The 13,173-nt window shown below is 38.4% G+C and overlaps 1 protein-coding gene across 3 annotated transcripts in view; it reads right to left on the bottom strand.

Moving 5' to 3' along the window:
- Window positions 1-13,173, bottom strand: part of FTO (FTO alpha-ketoglutarate dependent dioxygenase) — a 326,168-nt gene that overhangs the window by 112,496 nt on the left and 200,499 nt on the right. The window contains exon 9 of one of the 3 annotated variants that reach the window (XM_084645025.1): window positions 8,122-8,240. The exons of the other annotated variants lie outside the window; for them this stretch is intronic. Within the exon in view, the coding sequence (XP_084501151.1) occupies window positions 8,122-8,240 (119 nt within the window). The remainder of the gene's footprint in view (window positions 1-8,121; window positions 8,241-13,173) is intronic. 3 annotated transcript variants of the gene reach the window in all.

Genomic DNA, 13,173 nt, shown 5'->3' on the forward strand with positions numbered 1-13,173 from the left:
AGTGAGTCATGCTCCCAGTGCCAAGCATGTGGCTTTGTGCCACACACAGACAGTTAAGACCCAAATATTTTAAAAATACATAGCCACCAATCTTAGTCTAACACCAGAGCTAGAGGCCAATGTGTCTGCCTCTGCCTGTATGAAGGGAGCATGCCCTGGATCTCCACAAACGAAAAAGCACTGGATCATTCAAGTGTGTGTGAGTTTTTCCCCTGCCACGCATTTCTATGCAGGAAGGTCAGGCTACAACTCAGTGTCTCAGCTTTCAATCCCTTCCTTACATTATTTTAATAAACTTTTCTGTATTTCATTCTCTCTGCATTATAATGTTGATTATTTAAAAAAAAAGATAAAAGAAAAATGTCTCATTGGATTACATGGGAATTGCCTCACTAGGTCTTAATGGCTCTCAAGGAGACACCATATTATAAACTCCTGAAATACAAACTTTGTATAGCAGGGCTACCAGGCACCACTGTAATGAGAAACAATCCCATAAAACTGACCTTTTGTGGCCTCCTCTTGCCCACGCATTAAGTGGAGAGTTTAAACAATCTTTAGGGGCAAACCTTATAGTCCTCAATCAGGCAAAACTCCCACTGAAAGGCAGCAAGATTTGGCCCTAAACTATTTAATAATGAAATAATGGGGGGAAACTTAAATTTAGATTCTGTCCCCGCAGCTCCATAAGATGGGCAGAATCATGTGCATGTATGCAGCCTCACTTACACATGCAGCTGCAGGATTGGCAATTTACATATACAAAAGAAAGAAATACAAGAAAAAGCTTCCTTTAAAATTATTCTCTTAATAGGCAGAGAGTTGAACACTGACATGTACAGAAACAATTGCAAGTTATTAAAGTATTCACTTGTTCCAAGTAGCAGAAATTATGTGAGTATACATTCAAAATAGATGAAATAAACAAATAAATCAGAGTTGCCTTATCTTACTAATGCAGGTTTTAGAGTATTATTTACCAGTATGAAGTGCAGTGTAATATATTATTGAATAAACACTGTAACTGTTAGCATTTTTAGGCCATTGTTAGTTTGTTCCAAACAGATAAACTGGATATTCCAGAGACAGATAAAGGGACCTGTCCTACAAGATACCGAGTGTCTTCAGTGAGCTGCCGAGTGACCATAGCCCCATTGTGCTTGGCATTGTATCCACACATAGTAAGACACAGTCCTAAAGAGCTTAGAATCTAAATAGAAAAGTCAGATGAAGGATGGAAGAAAGGAAGTATTATTATCCTGGTTGTACAGATGGAAGAACTGATTCACACAGAGATTTAGTGGTTCCCCAAGGTCACAGAGGAAGTCTGTGGCAGAGTGGGGAACTGAACACAGAGCTTCTGTGTCCTTGTCCATGACATAAAACACAAGAACATCCTTCCGCATCTCCTTTAAAGCTAGTTGATGGTGGTCCATAACTTATAAGATCATGACAATAGACAGAAAATTTACCATTTTTAGTAATTCAACTCACTAACAGCCAAATATTGTCATTTACATTTGTATAAATCCAGAGGGACTCTATAGACTTCAGTGGAATTCCAGAGAATAGTATTTAGCTCATAAAGAGAAGGGTTATTAAGGATGATGAGTTTTATAATTAATCATAACTAACTTCAATGGAGCGCCTCTGGATTTACACTAGTGTCACTGAGAGCAACTAACTGTGCAACTAAATGATATACCAATCCTCTTATTTTAGCTTTTCACTTTGTCTCCCCCCATAAATATAGAATGTTGTTACCATCACAACATACATTTTGTGTATACTAATTTTGTTTTAAAAAAAAGATTTATCATATGATTGGTACAATTTTGTTTTCATGTCTTTTGGCCAAAAAGAAAATATGGCTTTAATAGAAGTATACATCTGAGTGGTATTACATGTATGTAAAACAGATGTAAGCTAATTACATTTTCATTTAAATTGCTAAATAGCTACTTAAGTAAAAAGCTAAAATAACATACAAACAACAGTTACTATAATAACAAGTGTACTTAGAATTAAATGAAAAGGATCAAAGCTACAGCATACAAAATTTGAGCTGGTCTTTGAAAAAGATACAGTGACATTACAACGCTGTATTGATTTACTCAGTAATTTAATGTCTCTACTGCTCAGCCAGAAGACACATCTCAGTTTAGCAAAGACACATGGAGGGAAATCCATAAAGTTTATATGAAGACTCTGGGTTTCATGAAGATTAGATACACTGTAGTAGAGATTATGTAGCAAAATCTCAAATTGGAAATTAGAATAGCAATGCAATACAATCAGCTTGATTATAGTTTTAGGTAGGCCTCTCTGAGCTAGACTCAGGACTGAAGTCCTAAGAGTGAAATCAGAGCACAGGGGTTCTTTATTTTTTATCAGAGGAGTCTAGTCTTTTAAAGAGTACCATATTAATTTCCATCTTTCACTATGAAAATGCTGTATGACCAGTAAAACTAAATTTTATGGGCCTAATCCAAAACCCACTGAGCTCAATGGAAAGACTCCCTATTGACTTCGTTTGGTTTTGTCCCATTCTCTTAGTTTGGAAGAACAAAACAAAACAAAAAAACACTCTAACAAACATTGAGATTAAATGTAAACACACAGGGCTGAGATATCAAAGGCTGCACATGGTCACAAACACACGCACACATCCATGACATGGCCAAAACTGTGCATTTTGCTGCCAGACTGCGTAACTGCACATGCAGTTGGGAACCTGAGAGCACAATGATAAGTTGGCCCACGCAGGTTCAAGGTTTTGCAATCACAAAAATATATGATTCTTTTCCAAGGGAAATGAAGACATTTGGTAAAATTTTGCATTAATTATTTTATATTTCACAAATGTCACTTTAACACTGGTTACAATTAGGGCTGTCAATTAATTGCAGTTAACTCACGTGATTAAAAAAAATTCGCTGTTAAAAAAATTAATCACAGTTTTATTTGCACTGTTAAACAATAGCATACCAACTGAAATTTATTAAGTATTTTGGATTTTTTTTCTACATTTTCATATATATTCTATTCTGTGTTGTAATTGAAATCAAAGTGTATATTATTTTTGATTTATTTTTGAATGTAGTTTTTTGTATACATATTTCTACATTTGTAAGTTCAACTTTCATGATAAAGAGATTGCACTACAGTAGCTGTATAAAGTAAATTGAAAAATATTATTTCTTTTGGGGGGGGGTTCTGTGCAAATACTTGTAATCAAAAATATAAAGTAAGCACTATACACTTTGTATTCTGTGTTGCAACCGAAATCAATATGTTTGAAAATGTAGAAAACATCCAAAATATTTAAATAAATGGTATTCTATTATTAACAGTTCAATTAATTGTGTGATTAATCACAATTATTTTTTTTAATTGCACGATTAATCTTTTTAATCCCTTGAAAGCCCTAGTTACAATATTGCTTTAAGAAAAGAGCAACAGTTAACTTCAATCTGCTGTGAATCTCCTGCTTACTATGCCCAAACACTTTTCTAGAAGTGTTTGTTTGCTCACTCTTCTCTGGTATTTGTCTTTTGTTGCTTTCCTTTTTAAGTCACTACACACACACACACACAGAGCAAAAAGTTATTATATATTTAAAATATTTTTTAAAGCAGTCCCACCTCAACTTTGTAAAAATCTCACTTTTCAAAGGAATCACTTTGCTGACACTACAGCAATGCAGCAGAATGACAGCTACAAGTCTCCAGGTTTCAGTTTGGGAGAATCCTCCCTGATAAGTTACACCCCTTGTTCTTTTCTTATATTTCTTGGAATTTTAATCTTGAACACCACCGCAAATTCTAAGCAATGGCAGAGTTGAACATCTATCTATCAACAGTACTGATAGCAACAGGAGGAGCTGAGTGAAGAACTGAAGCTACAGAAATTGTTCTAACCTCCTGTTGCCACACACACATATAATCTTTAAACTGGAAACCTTGTGGCTGCTAATTGATATGGATCAATCCTCTGAGATTCTAAGCAATCTCAGCTCCCACTTAAGTCAACAGCAATGGAGGATGCTCAATACCTCGTTGCAATCAGAATAAGGCCCACAATGAACAGGATATTATTTGCAAACAAATGGAGAAAAAAATTCCTTTTAGGGACTCCATTGTCTACATTCTTTTTTTGTACATTATGGCAGTTTAGCCCTTTGTTGCTTTTACCTAACACCAGTCTAGAAACCACTCAAAGAGCAAATGTAGCTTGACAATTTTTACTTGGGTGCACAAAGTACAATTAGATTCTTGCCTAAAAAACCCAAATGTGTGTTAAAATTAATGGCCAGGCAACCAAAACCAGATTTAACTGTTAGGGCACAGGCCTGCTTTGGAGGCCGTAAGGAACTCCAGGATGCATTACAACACAGTTAGACACAATGACTCTCCTACTTTGTGGTGCACAAAGAGAAGCAGCCCATTGCACTACTCATTACAAAGGAGCATAATACAACACCTCCACTATCTAGTGCGTGTGCGTATATGTGCTAGAGAGCTGCAAGGTAATGGCTCTGAATCTTCCCAGCTCCCTTTTTAGCCTGCCTAGAGCACACAGAGGCTCTAGTTGATGGTAGTCAGAAGAGTGCAGGGACTGCAAATGTCCCTGGCTCTTGTGAACAGCACTTTGTACCTCTATCCCCTTTCCACATCCCTGCTAAGGCCAGACACAATATGGTCCCCCAAGTGTTTTGTTAAATATTTTGGTGGTAAAGAGACAATGACCAACTAGAGAAAAGGAGCATTTGCCTTAATAAAAGCATTGCTATGGCTTTGCTCATCTTGAGGAAATTATCTTCATTAAAAGTAACATGACTTGTCAGTCAGATGCTATTCAGGTGGTCTCCTCTGTGCGGTCCGGATAGAATAAATCAACTTTTTAAAAACTTCCATCTTCCCCAATATAGCAAAGCCTTGTTACACTATTTATAGAAATCTTGTGATCTTTAGAAACAAAAAGGAGCTCTGTATGTTTCTTTTCAACTGGCAAAAGTAACACAGTAGTTATTTTACCATGAAAGGCTCAGTGTTTATAGTGATATACATTAAAAAACCAGCACTTCTAAAAGATGAACAAGTCTCTGACCCTGTTTTGAAGGACCAACACACTCTGGTGTTTGCATTTTAAAATATTTATTTCCTTCATAAAATATCTATGTGTAGATCTCAGTCCCTCTGGAGTAAATATTCTTATTTTCATGTTAGTAGAAATCCTAAAGTAACATGATGCTGCAATGCAAAAGTACATTTTACACTTTCCATACTTGAAACTGTCCTGTCTTCTTACCAGTTTCTAACTTCAGAATCAGATGCATAAAACAGACTGCACATGTGTATGTGTAAAAAAATGTACTGCCTTTCCTTATATTAATCTCTAGTCATTCCATTCTAATTTTTCTCAATCTGGAATATTATTACAAGAAAAAGACACTTATTTAGTGAAGAAGTCATTTCATTTTTCATCCATATTTGCTCCCTTTTCAGATGAGGGTATCCTTCCCTCACAAAATGGCTGCTATCACCACTGAAGGCAGAGGCTCTGGATGTAAGCCTGTTAGTCAAAGATTTGTGGAGTGCTGTCATAGTGAGGTTGCTATTTTTCCTAGATTATCTGCCACACAGCTAGGATCAATCCAACCAGCAGGGTAAATCACTAGCTACCAAGAAAAACACCCCAGCTCCTGACACAAGTTGTCTTCCATAAGACAGGTCCTACCTCCAACTTCAAGGACAAGGCTAGTCTTCCTCAAGAAACCTGTTAGTGGTAACTGGTCAGCAGATTCCAGTATCATGCCCCTTTGACCATATCCCCTCTGGGTTACTAACTTTACTCACCCCTTCCCTTCTCCTCTCTCCTCCTCAACCTTTTGCTTGGTATATAAGAACATAAGAATGGCCATACTGGGTCAGACCAAAGGTCCATCCAGCCCAGTATGCTGTCTACCGACAGTGGGCAATGCCAGGTGCCCCAGAGGGAGTGAACCTAACAGGTAATGATCAAGTGATCTCTCTCCTGCCATCCATCTCCACCCTCTGACAAACAGAGGCTAGGGACACCATTCCTTATCCTTACTATAGTAAGCTCCTCTTCAAGCAGAAGCTTGGAAAACCCTCTGAAACCCCAACTTCCTCTTTAACTACTGCTCCAACTCCTTTCACCTTTCTGCTCACTGAACATCTAGAAATGTTGCTTCGAGCTCCTCCCCTCAAATTCCTTTCTAAATCCTCTCAATCTGGCTTCTGCCTTCTCCACTGCCCTGAAATTGCCTTCACCAAAGTTTCTAATCTTATTTCTGTAGCCAAATCCCAGGTCTGTATTCCATTCCCTCCTCTTCCACCTCCCTGCGGCTTTCAACACTGTTGATCACACATCCATTAAATCTTGTAATCCCGTGGCTTTCATGTCTCTAAGACCACATCAGTGATCACTCTTCCAACGTTTGTTTGTTTCAGAGGGTCCTCCTCTTCCCATGACCGACAGGGATCTCTCCTTAGTCCACTCTTCTTCTCTGTTGACATCTTTTCTCTAAGCGATCCTATCTATTCACACAGCTTTAACTAATAACTTTATGCCAACAATTTACAGCTCTTTCTCTCCACTCCTGACCTAGTTCCCAGATCTCAACTCCCCCCCACCTCTCTCTCTCGGACATCACTTCTTGGATGTTTTGCCATCAATGTAACCTTAATATGACCAAAACTGCACTCTCTTCCCTGGGCCCCCTCCAATTCTTCTCTTCTCTGTCACTGTACAACGGGCTTGGTGACTCAGAAGGCTATCCCAAGGTACACAACCAAGTTTCCATTAACAGAGTGTATCCTCTACCAACATATTTGGGATTATATATATACACACTTATGCACTAACCCCAGTGGCCAGAATGTTTCTAAAGAAACAGAGGAGTGCCTTTGCTACTTTTCCATTATATACTATTTTATGGTGCATAATGGAGCTAGAGATAGTCCACCTCCAGTTCCCCTTGCCTCCAGTAATACTCTATATAATTGTACAGGGTTCATATAATTTAGTATTATCTTAATGGGTTGATTAGGTAGTATGGTAAACTTGATAGTACTTTGCTGCTTAAAAAGATACCCCATATTATGTCCTCACAGTTGAGATGTAGTAAAATCAATATACTTTGAATGTATAAAACAGTGACTACATCCAATAAGATAATATCCTGAAAAAAAGAGCCAGAGCCGTGTGCCAGAAAAAATGTAGAAGGAACAGAAAACTCCATGAGCTGAAAGTCACTGAGGGCATGGCTACACTGGAAACTTCAAAGCGCTTTGAATTGCGAGTGCGGTCGTGTGCGAGCGCTGGGAGAGAGCTTTCTCTCAGTGCTCCTGGTAATCTACCTCCACGAGGGGATTAACTCCCAGCACTCGGAGGCTATCTACACTAGTGCTTTAAAGCGCTCAGACTTCCTGTACTCAGGGGGGTGATTTTTCTCTTGTAAGTGTAGACAAGCCCTGAGTTTCCTTCAGTCAGGAGAATGTGGAAATGTGGTTTGCTTCTAACAGAAAAGGCAAGGACCTTACTTTCCCGTAACCTGAAGATGCCCTGAGAACAGCAGGGACATTCCCTGGATCTTGGGGCAGCAGACACTGGTGTAGTGTCCAAACACTAGGGGCTCTCAACCTATTTCTTTCTGAGGACCCCCCCAACATGCTATAAAAACTCCATGGGCCACCTGTGTCACAACCACTGTTTTTCTGCATATGAAAGCCAGGACTGGCATTAGGGGGTAGCAAGCAGGGCAATTGCCTGAACACCACAGGGATCCCCTGCGAAGCTACAATGCTCAGCCTTCGGCTTCAGCCCCAGGTGACAGGGCTCAGCGCCCTGGGCTTCAGCGCCATGCAGTGGGACTTTCTGCCCTGAGCCTCAGCGAGTCTAATGCTCGCCTTGCTTTGTGGCCCCCCTGAAACCTGCTCATGGCACCCCAGGAGGCCCCGGACCCTTGGCTGAAAACCACTGCTCTAGGATCCCCCACCACAAGCTGATGAAAGATAATGCCACAAAGAGCTGTCATATCCCTGTCTCTATCCATCCCTGTCCTGCCACAACCCATTCCAAGGAGCTGTTACTTACCACCCTTTGCAAACTCCCACCTCATTTGCACCCAGTTTATTTCTCCTCCAACTGTGCACGTGAAGGAGTCGATGGAGACACGAAACTCAGGATGTATCTGCTGTGGGCTTCTGCAGCCTCTGGGAATGGAGGGACATATCTTGGAATTATTGCTTTCCCTACTTTGTATGTTTCTATCATATATGCACCCACTTGAGTTCTCCTCCACTTGTGTAAGTGGAGGGGGATGATCAAACACAATGTTTTTTAAAGCCACTTTACCAATTACGCATGACATATGCACATTTTAAAATTTTATTTGGGTCTTTCCATGTAAATCTGTAGAAACCAACCTCTCTCCGTGTTACAGGCTAAAAGCAATTTGATTTTAGTAACTGGTAGTTAGAAAGAGCCCAGCACTTTCAAAGAAATAATATGGAGAGAACAGAAGACAAAAAATGGAAAGAATGGCATAGAGAACTCCTTCTGGGACCTTTAAAGTTTTATGAGAATAGCCCCTGCAAAAGATCTCTGAACATGTAAATGTCAATTAATTGAATCTACCTGTATAAATTTGTTATGCTTAACAATTAAAATCTTTTTAAATGTTAATGATCTAAATTTTAAAGTGTGCCCCCCCATTAACTGCAAAGAAACCTGCAGTTTAATTAACATTAACAGGGGGGAAACACCAAGGTAACAAGGACAGTGTTAAACATATGATACGAAAAGCGACTGGAGAGTCGGAATTCTTAGGGAAGTTTTCTATAAACAGTTACACATGACTCCACACATACTGTGTATTTTAAGAGTGATTTTAAGAAGAAAGAAATTGACATTTCTGCATGCAACTTGGGAAGATTATTTCATCACAAAGGATTGGTGAAGTACATACAGTATTAACCAACAACTGTATATTAGAAGTCTAAGAAGCTGCAACTCTAAGAAGCTGTAGAATGACATTTAAAATAATCCATTTATCACTATCTCTTGTACACAAAATGTCAGTAACAACCTCGTAGCATTCAGAATTGCTAGGTAGTGATTGTCTTTGAAAATGAACCTGTAGTGTAATATCAGTTGAGTGTTGCTATATCCTTCAGCTGTGTTTTATATGTGAGTTAATCATATTTTTGCATAATTTTTAATATGGTCATTTAAAACAACAAGGCTCATCTGTCAACATACACCTTTTTATTTGCTGAAAGATGAATTCTCTGCATGTTCACTTGTGTTCTAACCAAGAAATGAATTTGCTGGTTACTCAGTCTCATAATTAGGCAAATGGTTGTTACACTGTCTTTTAACTTACATTCTTTGTCTAACTACAGTTTTTATTTTTTACTGTCTTAACAGTAGGGACCATATCCTGGCTCGTGTCTCTCCTGAGCTTGGTGCAGCTTGAAAGAGAAGAGAAATAGTAGCTATGAATCCGTCTTTATGTTCGGAACATTAGGCAGACCTCAGAGATGTTCTACTTTTGTGCCCAAGTGGCACTTACAGCAGCTGGGAGTCACCCAGGGCATAAAGAGAGTGAGAGGAAGAGTGGCACAGGTAGCACTGTGTCACCTTTGCATCACCAGATCACTCCACCATGCAGAGGAAATCCTCAGTTGGCCAGATCCCTGGATTTGTGGCTACTCTGCCCTACCAGAGAATCCCTTAGGATCTGGCCCGGTCTTTAACTTTGACTGAACCAGAGCTACAACTACCCCTGGAGTAATTTCTCAATCTACTTTAATATGTGAAATTTCAGAGAACACTGTTCACTTACTGCAATTAGTTCAGACAGAACAAACGAAAAACACCTAAGAATGCAATAGATTTGCAGATTTTTTCACTTTAAAAAAAGCAAACTAAATCACTCAAAGGAATCTCCATTAATTAAAAAAGATATTTAAAAAGGGATAACCCGCTGACCTGAGGCTGTGGGAGCCATGAATTGACCTTCTGCACAGGAGACATAGCTTTGTGAACTATCACGAGTCTATCACCTCCAAGGGATTGAAATAAAATGCCTGTCACTATGCTTATATGACGCTTGTACCCTGAATACTGTGAGAGAATTCTGCATACTCTCTTTCCATGGACCATAAACATGATATTCAGAAGGGATTTGCCAGCCTCCTGCATACTGGAATTAGATCCCAGTTTATTGTTTCCAAGTGTTTTCCACACCTGACACTATTATCCAGACATCTGTGGAGTTCCTCTGACATCAGAATCCAGCCTAGCATCAGAATATATATGTTAGTTTTCCTTCATGGCACATGGATGAACTCTGATATGGTTCACCTTCCATACTTTGTTTTCACACCACACAAGATTATGAGAGGAAAGAAGATGTATGAAGATGACAAGCATCTAATAAGAGATTACAATAATAATAATTAAATTATTTATGATGATACCCACAACTCTCTAGGAACTTTTGGAGGCACACAGAGAATGCCCACTGCCCGAGTGCAGTTTATAAGCTTATAAGTACAGCTTATAAGCTAAAAGTCAGCGAGGCAAGAGAAGGATGCAATATAAACAATGAAAATCCTGAGACATCCTGACAGAAAACAGCATAAAAACCGGTGGTATTTAAAGGTGATTGAGTTACTAAGTGTGACCATGGGCCAGAGGTACCACTACAACCACAAAGGCACACTCCCTCTTCTTCTTAATGCCCCTCTGCTAATGAGAAATCTTCATTTACAAGATTCTACTAAAACAGTAATACAATTTTTTATTGCCTGGCTCGTGTAAATATGCTGTTATAGAACATGTGTAGTTTGTGTTTGGAATGGGACCTCTCAAATAAGTATAATCTTGAGATGCTCACTAAATGGAAGGAGTGTTGCGGGTATAATGGACATTAAAGTTATAGGGTTAGATGAAAAGGTGCAGCATTGCTCAAGAACAAGTGCATGCTGGGAGGAGGTAGTCAGGAAGGTGGAGATAGAGAAAATTGTATTACAAGGGGTTGAAACCTGCAGTCCTTTCTTAGGCAACACTCCCAAATCGGGATTTGCCTCAAATAAATTAACTACTGTACATCAAAAACCTATATCCTCTGCTCTACCATCAGTGTTTGAAATGAACACCACCTAATCTGGATTAATATATATGATTGTTTGGGTTACTAAACCATCCACTAAACTCCCCACGTGTACCAAAGATCTTGAATGAATAAGAAATCACATTTAGGTTAGGCAATATTTAAGGGCATGCACAGAACCCAGAAATTATTAAGGCTGGAAAGAATCTTTATTCTACATAAAGGACAAATGCTGTCCTTTAATTAACAACATTTATCTCTGGGACAAGAACATCAGGTATATAATATAGGAGATTATTTTAATATAAAGGACAGATGGCAACTTCACCCCTGGGACTGACTTAGACTGACCCAGAAAAAAAAACCCACCATAATTTTAAAAAGCTTTGAGAATCCCCCAAGGATTGCTAATCTGGTTACAAGGAAGTCTGACTACCCCGTTTGCACAGCAAACGATACAGCATTTCAATAATGTTTAGACGCTCTTCAAGACTAAAATGTACAAAATTAGTTTAAACAATGTGCTCCCGTATCTCCATTGTAAGAATCATGCAAGACTGATTGTCCTTTCCTACACAACATTATTTTATTAACATAATTTCTGACGGTGTAACATTTAAGTGCAACATGGCAGGTACAATAGCATGGTAAGGATATAGTTTACTTGTTATGTTTTGTTTTTAAATGTGGTGCAATAGTTTTACAACTACCAAAGCTCAAGTGAAATTTATAACCTTTAAATGAACATTTCTACCTATTCAAATGCATACGTACATGTCTCTGTGTTGGATTCCATGTGCATGTTTTATACTTGTCTAACTAGGTGTTAATATCATAAACAGTGGATTAACACTTCTTGTGTGAGTGTTAATATCTGTTAATGTCCCGCTGAGTGATATAATGATAAAGCCAGCAGCAAACAGTATTCTAGACTCTTTATGTCTATAGGTAGCCCTCCTAGCTTTGTGCCACAATTTAGTAAAAGCAGTTCATTAACAAAATTATCAGGAAAGGCTCATTAGTTCATAGCTACTATTCATTTTAATGTTAATTTTCTTACGAAAAGAGACTTGAAATGTAATGTGAATCCAAAGGAATTTGATACTGCTTTAAAAAAACTGGGACAGTTTCTGATTTCAGTTTCCTCATAAACCTGGGATAATGCTAAAGTCAATGATATTACTCTGGATTTATACTTGTGTAAAGATGATGAGAATCGGCTCCACTGACCTATGTGCAACTCTGAAACTAGTAATTTAGGCCACAAATGACACTTTTTATCTCTGAGTTTTCTTTACATTATACTGATGTAACATAAAAGTTGGAAAATAATGTTTTATAATGCTTTCTTAAGCTTGCTTCTGTAGAAAATGAAATATTTTAAGCAGGATTTTTTTTCTTCCTGCAATTCAGTCTAAAGTTTCAGAACAGCAGTATTTTGCATTGCATTAAGTGAACTTTAAATAATTAAGCCACTCAACTCCATCCCTACATAAAAAAAACTTATAGAACAAGCATAACTATCGATACAGGATTTGCCCCTCTCTAAATTATTCCAATTATTCAAATGTCAGTTATAACTGTCAGAGTGGCTCCTTGGGCTGGACCAAACTGTTAAAAATTAAAACTGTTTTACTTCGTTTAGTCTCTCTGCCTCTTTAATGTAAAATCCATGGTCTTGACAAAAAGTTGTGGGATTTGACATCCAATGCAACACAACCCCATTTCTGTCATACATGCATAATTCACTTTGGAAATTTGCACTTGCTTTAAAATATTACTAAAATATACATGTAACATATGCTAATTTAGCCGCATTGGCTTGTACGCTCCAGTCACTAGGTTATATGTAAACTTTGCCAAGTGCATACACTGTACATAAAGGGATTATAAATGAAAGGAAAGATCACTGTCCCTAGCTTTCACTCTCCAGCCTTGGCCAAACTGACAGCCCCAAATCCCAGCAACATCTAACATGCCCTTCCTGTGGAGAAGACAGCCTGTTCTCAGAGTCTTAATTACATCCC

Source organism: Lepidochelys olivacea (assembly GCF_965140295.1).
Source record: "Lepidochelys olivacea isolate rLepOli2 genome assembly, chromosome: 12".
Lineage (NCBI taxonomy): Eukaryota > Metazoa > Chordata > Testudines > Cheloniidae > Lepidochelys > Lepidochelys olivacea.